Source organism: Trachemys scripta, chromosome 13 (genome assembly GCF_013100865.1).
Source record: "Trachemys scripta elegans isolate TJP31775 chromosome 13, CAS_Tse_1.0, whole genome shotgun sequence".
Taxonomy (NCBI): domain Eukaryota; kingdom Metazoa; phylum Chordata; order Testudines; family Emydidae; genus Trachemys; species Trachemys scripta.
In genome coordinates this window covers 9,189,661-9,202,197 of record NC_048310.1, presented here as the reverse complement: position 1 = coordinate 9,202,197, position 12,537 = coordinate 9,189,661, and the positions used below count along the sequence as shown (strand labels likewise).

At 48.8% G+C, this 12,537-nt stretch overlaps 1 protein-coding gene across 3 annotated transcripts in view; it reads left to right on the top strand.

The window, feature by feature from the left end:
- The window catches only part of LOC117886616 (hepatocyte nuclear factor 4-beta-like), a 46,834-nt gene that overhangs the window by 20,220 nt on the left and 14,077 nt on the right, over nucleotides 1-12,537 (top strand). For all 3 annotated transcript variants that reach the window (XM_034788602.1, XM_034788601.1, XM_034788600.1), the window contains one exon: nucleotides 12,029-12,135. In XM_034788602.1, the coding sequence (XP_034644493.1) occupies nucleotides 12,029-12,135 (107 nt within the window). The remainder of the gene's footprint in view (nucleotides 1-12,028; nucleotides 12,136-12,537) is intronic.

Genomic DNA, 12,537 nt, shown 5'->3' with positions numbered 1-12,537 from the left:
TAATATTTAAGCCCTCAATACCCCTTTGAGGGAAAGCATTAATGTTTGTAAAATTCCTTGGGTTCCTCTGATAAAGAGCATGTGCAGAAGTAGAAAGGATTATATTTATATTATTATTATTATTATTCAATTTCTTTTTCTAGGCAGGTATCCAGGGTTTTCTTGCTTAGTGGTTCAAAACATTCATAACTTGGTTCTTAGCTGTAGTTTTCACATCTTTTCTGCCTGATTTTGAAACAAGAAGTTCAGATTCTATGGCCATAATTTGGCTCCCACAAGTAATTGCAGACACAGCTGAATGCATTCATGTGTATTCTATACCTCAGTGTACTCAGAAAGCAGGCAGTTACATGGATAGTGCAGTTTAGTTGCAGGTGCAAAATCACACCTACAACATCAGAAGTCGGGTTCAGGCCTTTTGAAAAATCACACTCTTCTGCTCAGGCCAGGGAACAGAAAGGGTCAATTTGTTACTGTGGATCAGAAGATTGTGAAAGCTCACCAGATGTCACCAGATCTCCTTGCCAGATTCATTATTGTGTAACTCATAGTTGTCAATCTGCACACACACACACGCACTTGCTTCAGGACCTCCAGTTGGCTTATTGAGATCATTCCAAGATTGGCAAAGCTAAATGAGGACGCTGACTGTTATAGAACAATTAACTTGGACGGATGGTTATTAAACGGGAGTTTTTGCCTAAACTTCTATGGAGAGGGATGGGTTTGCTGCTGCTGAGGTGGAATCAATGTTGACACTTTTATTTATCGGATTTCAGGTTGGTGCACAATCATGACTCGTGTTCTGTTCCCCGTTCTAGCCTGTGTGGCAATGGAGCAAGGACAGAAAGGTTTGGGAAACAAGGTCTGTTTGTTGTAATTCCACTACAAGGATGACGAACACAGCACTGTTTATTCAGGAGCCCAGTAGGTGCAGTGCTTTGCAATCTGCCTGGATTCTGATTGGCTAGCACATTTAATGCACTCCTGATGGAAGAAAGGTCCAAGCCAGCTCTAACGATTTAAGCTCTCTCTTCTGTGTCAGATGGAGAACGTATTTAGTTTGATTTGTGCTTTGCACAGTCAGGATAGTTCAAACATGCCAGAGCGTGTTGGTTGTAGCTATAACAAATTCCCTGTTTGTCTCTTCAGGGACACAGGCTTAAGCAGTAATCAGGGTCCCATGCCAAGGTTCCTTCCCTCCCGCCTCATTATTGAAAAGTTCTGGGCATACCCTTCCTTTCATCGCCCAGCAGCTGCTGCCATCAGAAGGTTGGCTTCTCTTTTTGCTGTGTCTGTAGCACTGACTTCCACTCCAGCCAGCACTGTGTGCACTGACGGACTCTGACAGGGGCAAGCATAGGTGGCAGAGCTCTTTTGGATGGGTAGTGGGCTGAAGGAAACCCAAATGAGACTACAGCTTTGCCCATTCCCCAATGCACTATTCCTTTGTTCTTTGGCTGTAAAACAAGAGTTGTCTATTCCACCCTATCACTTCGCCTGTGGGTTGGTTGATATTATAATTGCAGGGTGATAGACCGGGATTTATGAGAGAGGCTAGTAAAGTCTGAAGGTGAGTAAAGCTTTCACAGGCTGAGTGTGACAACATGGGTTCAGACACTAACAACACACAATATAGAGGCCTCGCCCCATATTCCTGCTCAGATGTTAGAGTCAGCACAGGTTGGTCTGCTGTAGTATCAGTCATTCTATTAATCAGGAACGGTCTGGGGCAGGCATTGTTCAACCACCGGGCCTGAGCTGTGGATTTCCCCTCTGTAGGAAGTGTATCGGGGGCCTTGAGGGAATTGCATTTCTCATTTAGGTCAGGAGGTCTGTCTATGACTCAGCTGAGGTCTCTCTTCACGTCTGCTCAGCTCTTATGCTTTTTCCATTCCTCTAGCCGGTTGGGAAATGATTACAGCTGGTCAGAGTTATTTTGACGAAAGGCTTTTTTGTGGAAAGGTGGTGTTTCAATGGCAACGAAAGCTACTCGACAAAGGCTATTCAGCACATTAGTGGCAGATCTAGAATTGGAACCCAGATCTCCTGCCTCAGGTATTCTGAGCCTCAGGTATTCTGCTGCCCTTTGCGAATAACGCCAAGCATAGAGCCCTACAGGTAAAGGATGTTCCTCCACGCTATCAACACCGACAGCAACCCGGAAAATCTCAGTGCACGTAGACCAGTAACATCCCCTCATGGCCCTAGTCCTGTGACTATGGGCTTGTCTACACAGTGACTTAGTGCACAGCAAGCCAGGGTGTGAATCCACAGCACATGAGCTTGTCATGTTTTAGTCCTGGTGTGGATGTTGCTACCGATGTGTGTCAATGCATGCTAGGGAACTTCGTGTGGGCTGTAGCAGGCTCCACACAGTGACTCCCGGTCTGTCAATACAGCAAAATAAAACCTGCGGCAGTAAGTCTGAGGCTAGGTCACCGGACTCTGGCTTTTGGTACGGGGTTAAAACTAACAGTGTAGATGTTCGGGCTCAGGCTGGAGAACCTTCCCCTCGCCAGCTTTCAGAGCCTGGGCTCAAATCCAAGCCCAAACGTCCACACTGCCATCAGTGGACCTGGGCTCTGCAACTGGTTGCCACAGGCCGTTTTTTGCTGTGTAGATGTGCCCTTCACGCCCAGCAGGCTAGTGCGTTGTGGAGTCACACTCTGGCTTGCCACGCATTCAATTGCTCTGTAGGCAAGCTCTTAGGCACTCACTCCAGAGAGGACAATTTGATGCAATTTCAGGTTCTGCCAATATTTGAAATGTGTCTTGAGCCACTATTCAAGGGGCAAGTAAATGTGTGGTCTTGGAGTACTTGAGTCTTGCCCTAACTGTGGAACAAACGTCTCCTGGAAAGAGTAGGCTACAAGTGGCTGTGGGATACTGCACTGGATTTGGCCCTTTGTACAAGTCTGCCAACTCCAATGCAAATTCCAAGCATGATGTTTGGGTTGCTGGGGCCATCCATTTTTTGGACTACCAGCCTTTCAGCCATCACAGCCACATGCAGCATTTCAGATGACCTCTCCCCTATTTTTACAAGCATAATAAATATTGCAATGCAGTTACCATGTAGCAATCGCTTGATTTCATAGTATGTAAAATATTAACTACGTTAGATGTGTTATGCGATGGCTTCTTAGGTTCTTTTAGTGATAACAACAAAATCACCTTGAGAAAGTCATTCTGTACCATCCACTTACACTAGAAGATAGACCTTATCAGTGTGTGTGGGAAGTACTGAAATATGTGCCATAAAATCTATATTGGAAACTTGTGTGAGATAAACAAGGAACAATTCAGTTCTTTTAAAGGGAGCTGATCATTATGGGAATATTAATGGGTTTATTTCGCTTTATGGGACCTCTATAAAATAAGTGGTGGGGTTTGGTTATATAGCCCATTCCTCCAACCCTCCTCACACGTGTAATCATTACTCACACGAGAAGGTCCATTTAACACAACAGGGCTACGTGGGTGAGTTGGATTTCCAGGATCAAGCCCCAAGTTTGATTGCTGCAAAAAGTTCCTTACCGATTGTAGTGTAAAATTCAGCAAAGCTTGTTTCTAGTTGATTTCATGACTGGCTTTCTAAGACAGTGGACGGTGAGATTTCTTCTGCATGCTGCAATCACTGCTGACTTTTCCTGATACACCTGTGAATGGGCGATAACGGTTAGCATGTAACTCAAGTGTAGGTATCCTATGAAAGCCAGGCTTTGGAGCATCAGATCTTCTCATATCTGCCTTTAGATAAGAACAGCCCAGGGTTGTACAGAAATGGCGCCAACCCCCTATGGTAGAATACGGTAGTCTTTTAAGGGAAAAGAATGGCCCAGTGGTTGGGCACGGGTTTGGGATGTGAAGGACTTGGGCTCAATCCTCTGCTCTCCCATGGATGTTCTGTGTGCCCTTGGGACACTTAGCCCCTCTGGGCCTCAGTCCCTGATCTGTACAATGGGGATAATATGCTTCCCTCCCTCCCAAGGGGGTTGTGAGGAGAAATGCGTTAAAGATTGCGGAGATCAACTGATGAAAAGCCCCATCTAAGAAATAGGCATTATCATTTTTTTAAAAGAGAAGGTGCTCCCCGTGTTACTGAGGGGCGGCCCAGGTCTTAGAAGGGATGTGTACACACAGTACCTAAGCATTACACAATATTCCAGTGACTCTTTTGTATGGGAATCATGCAGTGTACGCTGTTATCCCCTGCCCCCCCAAAAGAGGGAAGACCTACACAGCAAACTCAAATTATTTAGAGCCAAATACTGTATTTCTGAACAGGGTAGATAACAGAAAATATTTATCCTGTCACTGATTGGCTCCTTTCACCTTCTTGGCTCTTAATATAGTTGGGTCAGGAGGGCAGACAAGTGGTTCTATCGAGCGCCCTACCTAGTGCCCCATCATCTCTCTAAATTCTCCCCCAGTACCTCCCAGAGCCTCAAGGCTTTCGCCCTGCGGGGTGCAATGGGATTTGGGGCTTTAGCCCCTGGGGCATGCCAGGGTTCCCCCGGGTTTGACAATATTTACTGGAGCTCTGCTCTGGACAGCTCCAGCTGAATTTAAGCCCTGATGCAAGGCCTTCAAGATGTACCCAGTTTCCACTTGGCAGTAAGAAACTGGTGTGAGCTCTGGAATCTCCAGTCTCATGACAAGGCTGGAAAACTACCAGTAATAGCAGCTTTCTTGCACATCGAGGAGGGTCTGGAGGGAGATACTGTTTTTTTTCATAGGATAATATTTTCCTTAACATGAATTTACTGTCTGTGAAATGTGCCCTGGAGCCTGAAGACTTCTCTACAGCCCATGTACATCTTGGGCAGCCTGCGCTTCCTTGCCACCAAAGTATTTTAGCCACCTCCAAGGGAGTTCGGTCTCCACATCTTTTCAGTCTTTGGCAGGCCGGCCTTAGGGAAAATGGCACCCTGGGCGCACTTGCATTTTGGTGCCCCTGGCCTCCATGGACATGGCACCCCCCCATTGCCCCTGGCCCCCAAGGGCTTCCCATGTGCCCCACCCTGCCTTCCTCCCTATCCCCTGCATTGTGCCCCCTTTACCCCAATGCCTGCTCCCCCTCCTGCACCCCTAATCGCTACACCCCCCTTCACTCCCAACCTCTGCCCCCTCATGTACCCAGCACCTGCCCCCTCCTGTGCCCCTAACTCCAGCATTGTGCATACCCCCTTCACCCAAACCCCTGCCCCTGCCCCCCAACACTTGTCCCCACCTGTGCCCCTACACCCAGCACTGTGCCCCCTTCACTCATACCCCCTGCACTGTGCCCCCTTCACTCCTAACCCTGCACCTCCCCCCGAGCCTCTAACCCTTGCACTGTGCCCCCTTCACTCCTACCGCCTGCACCTCCCCCCGAGTCCCTACCCCCTGCACTGTGCCCCCTTCACTCCTACCTCCTGCACCTCCCCCCTGAGTCCCTAACCCTGCACTGTGCCCCTTTCACCCCAACACTTGTCCCCTCCTGTGCCCCTACCCCCTGCACTGTTAGGGTTACCATACGTCCGGATTTTCCCGGACATGTCCGGCTTTTTGGGCTCCAAATCCCTGTCTGGGGGGAAATCCCAAAAAGCCGGACATGTCCGGGAAAATCGGGACATGCGGTGCCAGTGGTGCTGGGCTGGGGGCCGGGCCAGCGGTTGGCGGTGCCAAGCCGGGAGCTCGGGGGCCGGGCCGGCGGTGCGGTGCCGAGCTGGGGACTTGGGGGCCAGGCCGGCGGTGTGGTGCCGGGGGCCGGGCCGGGGACTATCAGTGCTGGGCGGGCCGGGGGTGCTCAGCCGGGGGCCCGGGGGCCGGGCCGGGGACCGGCAGTGCTGGGCGGGCCGGGGGTACTTGGCCGGGGGCCGGGCCCGGGGCCAGCACCCCAGGGCCCGAGCCGACCCAGGCTGGAGACGCCGGGGGGGCCAGACTGGGCCGCGCCTCCTCCCCCCACACCCTCCTTACCTGCTTCAGGCTTCCCGCGAATCAAATGTTCGCGGGAAGCAGGGGAGGGGGCGGAGTTGGGGCGGGGACTTTGGGGAAGGGGCGGAGTTGGGGCGGGGCTGGGAGCGGGGCCGGGAGCGGGGCCGGGGCCCCGTTGAGTGTCCTCCTTTTGGAGGCTCAAAATATGGTAACCCTATGCACTGTGCCCCTTTTACTCCTACCCCTTCACCTTCCCCCTGAGCCCCTAACCCCTGCACCATGCATACCCCCTTCACCCAAACCCCTGCTCCTGCCCCCCAACACCTGTCCTCCTACCCCCTGCACTGTGCCCCCTTCACTTCTACCCCTGCACTTCCTACCCCCTGCACCTCTCCTCTGAGCCCCTAACCCCTGCACTGTGCATACCCCCTTCACCCAAACCCCTGCCCCTGCACCTCAACACCTGTCCTCCTACCCCCTGCACTGTGCCCCTTCACTTCTACCCCTGCACCTCCCCCCTGAGCCCCTAACCCCTGCACTGTGACCCTTTTTCCCCTAAACCTTGCATCCCCCTCCTGCACTCACGTGGGGAACCTGACCTGGATGCACAAAGCAACTGGCATTTCTGCTCGCTCCTACACTGGACTGCTGCTCCCCCGCCCCGTGCAGCCCTAGGAGCTGTGAGGGGGGGGGGGGAAAGCAAGGAGCGATGTCAGGGCTTCCTGCATCCAGGTCACTTTCCCTGCGGCAGGAGAGCAGCAGCTCCTGATGCTTCAGCACAGCCCAGGTGGGAAGTGCCCTGGACACAGGGAGCCCTGGTGTGTGTGTTGGGGGGACTGGGTGAAGGAGTGTGTTGTGTTGGGGGGAGTCTGTGTGTGCCTGAGTGGGGGAGTGCGCTGTCTCTTTCAGAAAGCACTCAGGGTCAGGAGCCTGAACTAGGCTTATTCAGACACAAGCAGCTGCCAGCAGCTCTGGACCCAGAGAGGCAGCAGCACACACAGATTTCCCCCTGTCCCGTCACCCCAGCTTAGTGGAAATTGGGTACATGGGTGCAGGGGATAGGGACACCCCGTCATCAGCCCCCCTCCGCAGAGTGGACAGGAGGACGCTCCCAGTCCGGAGTGGCCAGGGGCGACTCCAGGAAGAAGGCAAGGTGGGGGAACACAGAGAGCAGAAGAGGGGAACTCCTGCTCCGGAGGAGTCACCTGCCTCCGAGGCTGGTCGTCTCTCCCACTCCCTCATGCCTCCATCAGCCCAGCTGGCCTCTCGGCAGCAGGTCAGGTGGGAAACCCTGCGCACGGCCCCCACTTGGGCGGGCTGCCCTGGGCGGGGACCCATATTGCCCACCTCAAAGGCCGGCCCTGGTCATCGGTCTTTTCATTGAGACCCCCATAAGAGCACCAGTCATTTTTCTGCCTAAAAGGAAGAAACCCCCACGCTCGTTTTACTCAGGCTGCCGAACGGAGGGGAACATTTGGTCACTATGGCCCAGATCCTCAAGGGTGCCAATGGGAGTTAGGCACCTAAATCCATTTCAAAGGCTTGTCACTCATTGCCATTCACCCACTCTGATAGCATCTTAGGCTGCTCCTAAACCGTCTGGTATTTTAAGGACATGAGTGGCTTTTAAGCAAAACCTTTTGAAATGCCAAAAAAAAAAAAAAAAAAAAAAGAAGATGACAAGGAAGTAAATAAGATAAATAGGAAAGCACAACTCTTTCCATAGGCTAATGAAACATCTTCATGGATTCTGCTTTTTTATTCAAGCGCCATCCAGCTACTCCTTAGAATACTGGTATCTTTTAAACTGATGGTTAAAGGGATAATTAGGAGAACATGGTTGGGTACAATATGATTATTTAATATTTGCATTGCAGCAACTCCTGGGAGTCCTAAAGAACATTCCTATTGTGCTAGCCACTGTCCATCCATATGACAAAGAATAGCCTGTCCCGGGGAGTTTACAACATATAGTTAAATATATATAACATATATAGTTAAATAATATAAACGTGCAACGTCCAAGGGGGTTAATATATTATATCAAGAACGGCAGCAGAACCCTTGCTTGCTAGAGTTAAACCTAGTCTGCCCATCTGCGTCATCCCGGTATGTAACCAAAGGGAGTTTTGATTTCAAACATGTCCGTAGGAGTAGGTAGAGATGTACTGTACTATTGTTACGGGCTAAACCTTGCTGCTCCCTGAGCTTTACGAAACCACGGATTGAATTTTTGAGCCGTACTGTGCCAAAATGTCTGATCTGTCAGGATACTGTTGAGTCTTTGCTCAGGATCTTTCCTCGCGTATGCTTATCGCGCTGATCATTCGTTGCTGCAGCGAGTCCACAGTGTGGGAACAGAGTTCCGCAGGCTAAACTGATGCAGAAATGAAAGGGAGCTGTAATTCTCAGCAAAGCCACTTGTTACTCTGTTATTACTTTACCCGCTTTCTGTGCTCAGAGCAGAACAGACCGTTTTCAGAGCTAGTTTCTGTTTGCAAAGAAAGGGGAGGGTTTTTTTTTCATTGGCTGGGCTTTTATTCAATAGTCAAATCCCCTACAGTTAGAGCATTTTATTTTGCAGAGCATCCTGTAAACAAATTGTATCCCAATGTACTTAACAAAGTTCAAGGGTCAAGAGTTGCTAAGTCTGGTTGAGCCATGGGAAAAAATGTATTTGCAAATAATTTATTTCAAAGACGTTCCCCCCGGTTCGGCAAATGAGGCTTATGAACCAACTGCCAGAGGGTGAAAATTCCATTTTGAAAACAAGAATGGCAATTTTCAACTGTATCTAGGGCTGGTCAGAAAAATTCCATTACATGAAAAATGTTGACGTTTCAGAATTTGATGTCCTTCCTCATTGGAAGGAACTGAGCCCATTCGAAATTTTTCATGAAAAAACATGAGACCCCCCCAGAAGAGCCAACTCACCTGGTGAGTGGAAGATCTAAACACAAATGTCTCATCTGCAGAGACTTGCACTCAGGTCTCCCACGTTCCAGAGGAGCACCCTACCCATCGGGCCATAGTCTCGGGCTTTCTCAAGTGCTCCTGTTGGAGTTATTTCTCTTTGCATAAATAATTAAATATTCAGTAGGCCAGAGCAAAAGATACTGACTCTAGCCCAGTAGTTTGAGCACTCACCTGGGATGACAAAACGTCAGCCAAGCAAGCACTTGGGTTTCTCTGTGTGAGCGGAGTATGGCGCTCAGCATTATAAACAGGATTCCTCTGTGGTGTTTGGCTGCTGTCATTGAAGGCAGTAGCTCTTCCCATTAGAGATTTGGTGCTTAGAATCATAGAATATCAGGGTTGGAAGGGACCTCAGGAAGTCATCTAGTCCAACCCTCTGCTCGAAGCAGGACCAATCCCCAACTCAATCATCCCAGCCAGGGCTTTGTCAAGCCTGACCTTAAAAACCTCTAAGGAAGAAGATTCCACCACCTCCCTAGGTGACCCATTCCAGTGCTTCACCATCCTCCTAGTGAAAAAAGTTTTTCCTAATATCCAACCTAAACCTCCCCCACTGCAACTTGAGACCATTACTCCTTGTTCTGTCACTATTAAACAGTGGGGACCCAAAGCTGTGAGGCTGTGATAAACCCAGTGTTAGCAGAACACTCTGAACCAAAGAACCCCATCCAAGGCCAGTTGTGATTTTCTTACTGCTTTTGATTGTAAAGCCAGGTATCAGTCCATTCATTTTCTTTTGCAGCACACTGAGTGGTAGAGCCCCGAGCTGAAAGGTCAGTGCAATTGTATCCAGCAGATGAGAGTGGGTTTGTCTGTCTGTCTAGAAAGAAAATCCTGGCAGACAGTGTGATACTTTCTCAACTGAGAAACTTTCGCAAGTGTCTGAACAAGTTGCTGAATGTCTGACAATTTATGATCTGGGAATTGTTCCCCCTTGTGTACGAAGGGAAGAATGTTTCCAAAGGGGAGTTATGTTGCTGTTATTAATGGGACACTTTGAAATGTTCTTGCAGCGATCATTTGTGTCTCCCTCAACCAGAATTTGACATAAATCTTTTCTTTATTTACTTCCTTAGTTATGCACCAGCATCCTCTTTTGGTAGATAGTCCATTGAGTAGGAGTGATCTCTTCTACGGAATGATCAGCATCATGAACAAGTCTGCTGGTCTTTTACGGGAAGGGTTACAGAATCCGTGGGTTTCTTTAATGCAGTGATCATAGAGATGATTGCTGCTCTTCCTCAACCCCCAACCCCATCACTGGGAAATCATCCTGGAGACCGAGTCCCAGTACCAGGAAATACAGTACAATTGTTGTTGGGTTCTCCTGATGCAGAGGCCCAGACTGGATTTTCCATTGTCACATGTGCAACTAGAGGAACATGGCCAAGTTCTTACCCTTTAAGGACCATCACAGACCTCACTGCTTTCTGCTCCAAGAGCAAGGCACACTTCTTTGACCTTGCCTTCTCTACCAAACACAGAGCACCACATCTATGTATTAAAACAACAACAACAACAAAACACCTACCAAAACAAGACACTCCACTGCACACACTTCTCACTCTAGGGAGAGGATGAGAAAACAAACAACATGTGGCAGAGATGTAGCCACGTTTCTTAATGCGCTGCTGGAAGGAGCTCAGATACTACGGTGATGAATGTGGATAAGACTGTGTATAGAACAGGACAGAAATAAAGTAACCCTCCATAGGCACATCACACAACATTTCTCCCAGTGTTATAAGTGTGGCAAATGGGGTGATGGTTTCAGAGTAGCAGCCGTGTTAGTCTGAATCTGCAAAAAGAACAGGAGTACTTGTGGCAGCTTAGAGACTAACAATAGGGTGTGGCAATAGGGGACACAAACCACTGAGAAATGGGACCACATCACGCAAACCTCAAACAACTTCCTATTCATTTCAGGGTCCCATTCAGAAGTCTCTTCCCAGATTTTCAAATGTTCCATGGCGTTTCTGCATCAAATCTCAAGGGCTTAGAGCCTGATCTACAGACCATTGAAATCAATGAAAGGATTCCCATTGATTTCCTCAGCCTTTGGATGAGACTCTTAATCTCTCTCTCTACACCCTTGCCAGCTTGCTCTGCTCATCTTGCACCATCCTCTCTTACTCTTGCTCGCCACTCTTACTTCATGAGTTGCCTCTTCTGCAGCTCTTGGCATCTGGTCCCGCCTGCCTGTATTTCTTCATGTTGTCAACTCTTGGCTTCATTTTTTCTCCCTGGCTCTGATTTCCCACCTACTTCTGCTCTGATTTGTATGAGACAAGGTGGGAGAGGCAATATCTTTTATTGGACCAGCTTCTGCTGGTGAGAGAGACAAACGGTTGACTTTGTGAAACACTTTGGGGATAGTTTGGAGACAATGGGACCCAGGCACACAAGTTTATATTCCTGACTCTTCCACTAACCCTGCAGGGTGATCTTGGGGAAGTCATGTCATCTCTCTATACCCCTATTTTCCCTTCCATCCTTGACTATTTTCTAGTGTCTATTTAGACTGAGAGCTCTTTAAGGCAGGGGGTTGTCTCTTACTGTGGGTTACAATGGGGCTCCAATCTCAGTGAGAGACTCTAGGTTCTACCATAATACAAATAATAAATACCACTGGAACTACTCCATGTGGGTGCAAGGATCTGTCCATATGGCTTTAGTAGCAGAAGTAGGCCCTGAAACTGAAGGGCATGTCACACATGTGCTCTCCTACAGGTAGGACATGCTGGAATACTCATTAGAGAAGCCATTGCAGCCGGTAATCTTTTCCCCCCCATGCAACATATTCATAAAATTGTTACTGACATTAAAATAACTATTTAAATTGCTGTCTGCAGTGCTGTGGTAGCCACGTTGATCCCAGGATATTAGAGAGACACGGTGAGTGATGTAATACTGTTTGTCGATGAGAGAGTGGTCCAATAAAAGATATTTGCTCACCCACCTTGTCTCTCTACTTAAACTGTTGACAGTTTGAATAGTATGTCTTTATTGATTCATAAAACGACTAGCAAATTGCAGAGTTCTCGATGATCGTAAATAGCCATCACCAGTGAGGACAGGGAAAGGCAATCTCTAATGCATCACGTGACTGTCATTCTTTCTCTCTTTGAAGCTGTGCAGAATGAACGGGACAGGATTAGTATTCGCAGGAGTAGCTACGAGGACAATGGATCCCTGTCAATCACTGTACTGACCCAGGCTGAGGCGATGGCACAGCAGGTATGAAACACATTGACAATCATTCTTGGAAGGGTTTATAGCCACTTCGGACTGTGAACTTGTCCAGCTGAGCAAGGATGAGTCTACTCAGTCCTTGGATGGCACTTAGATGGAACAACTAATTGCAACAGGAAGCAATATTAATGATTTTCTCATGTTCTCTCTGGGTCACGGCTGAACCAGTGCCCAAGCATCCTAATAGGGGGTGTTGTACTACTGGAGGTGCCATGTTTCAGATGAGACACAAAACTGAATTCCTGCCAACTTGAAGACATTAAAGATCCCATCGCAACTATTGCAAGAGTTGGGCAACTAGGGTCAGATCCACAAAGGTAGTTAGGCTCCTAACTTCCGCTGAAATCAGGAAGCCTAAATTGCTTTGAGGATCTGGACCCTACCATC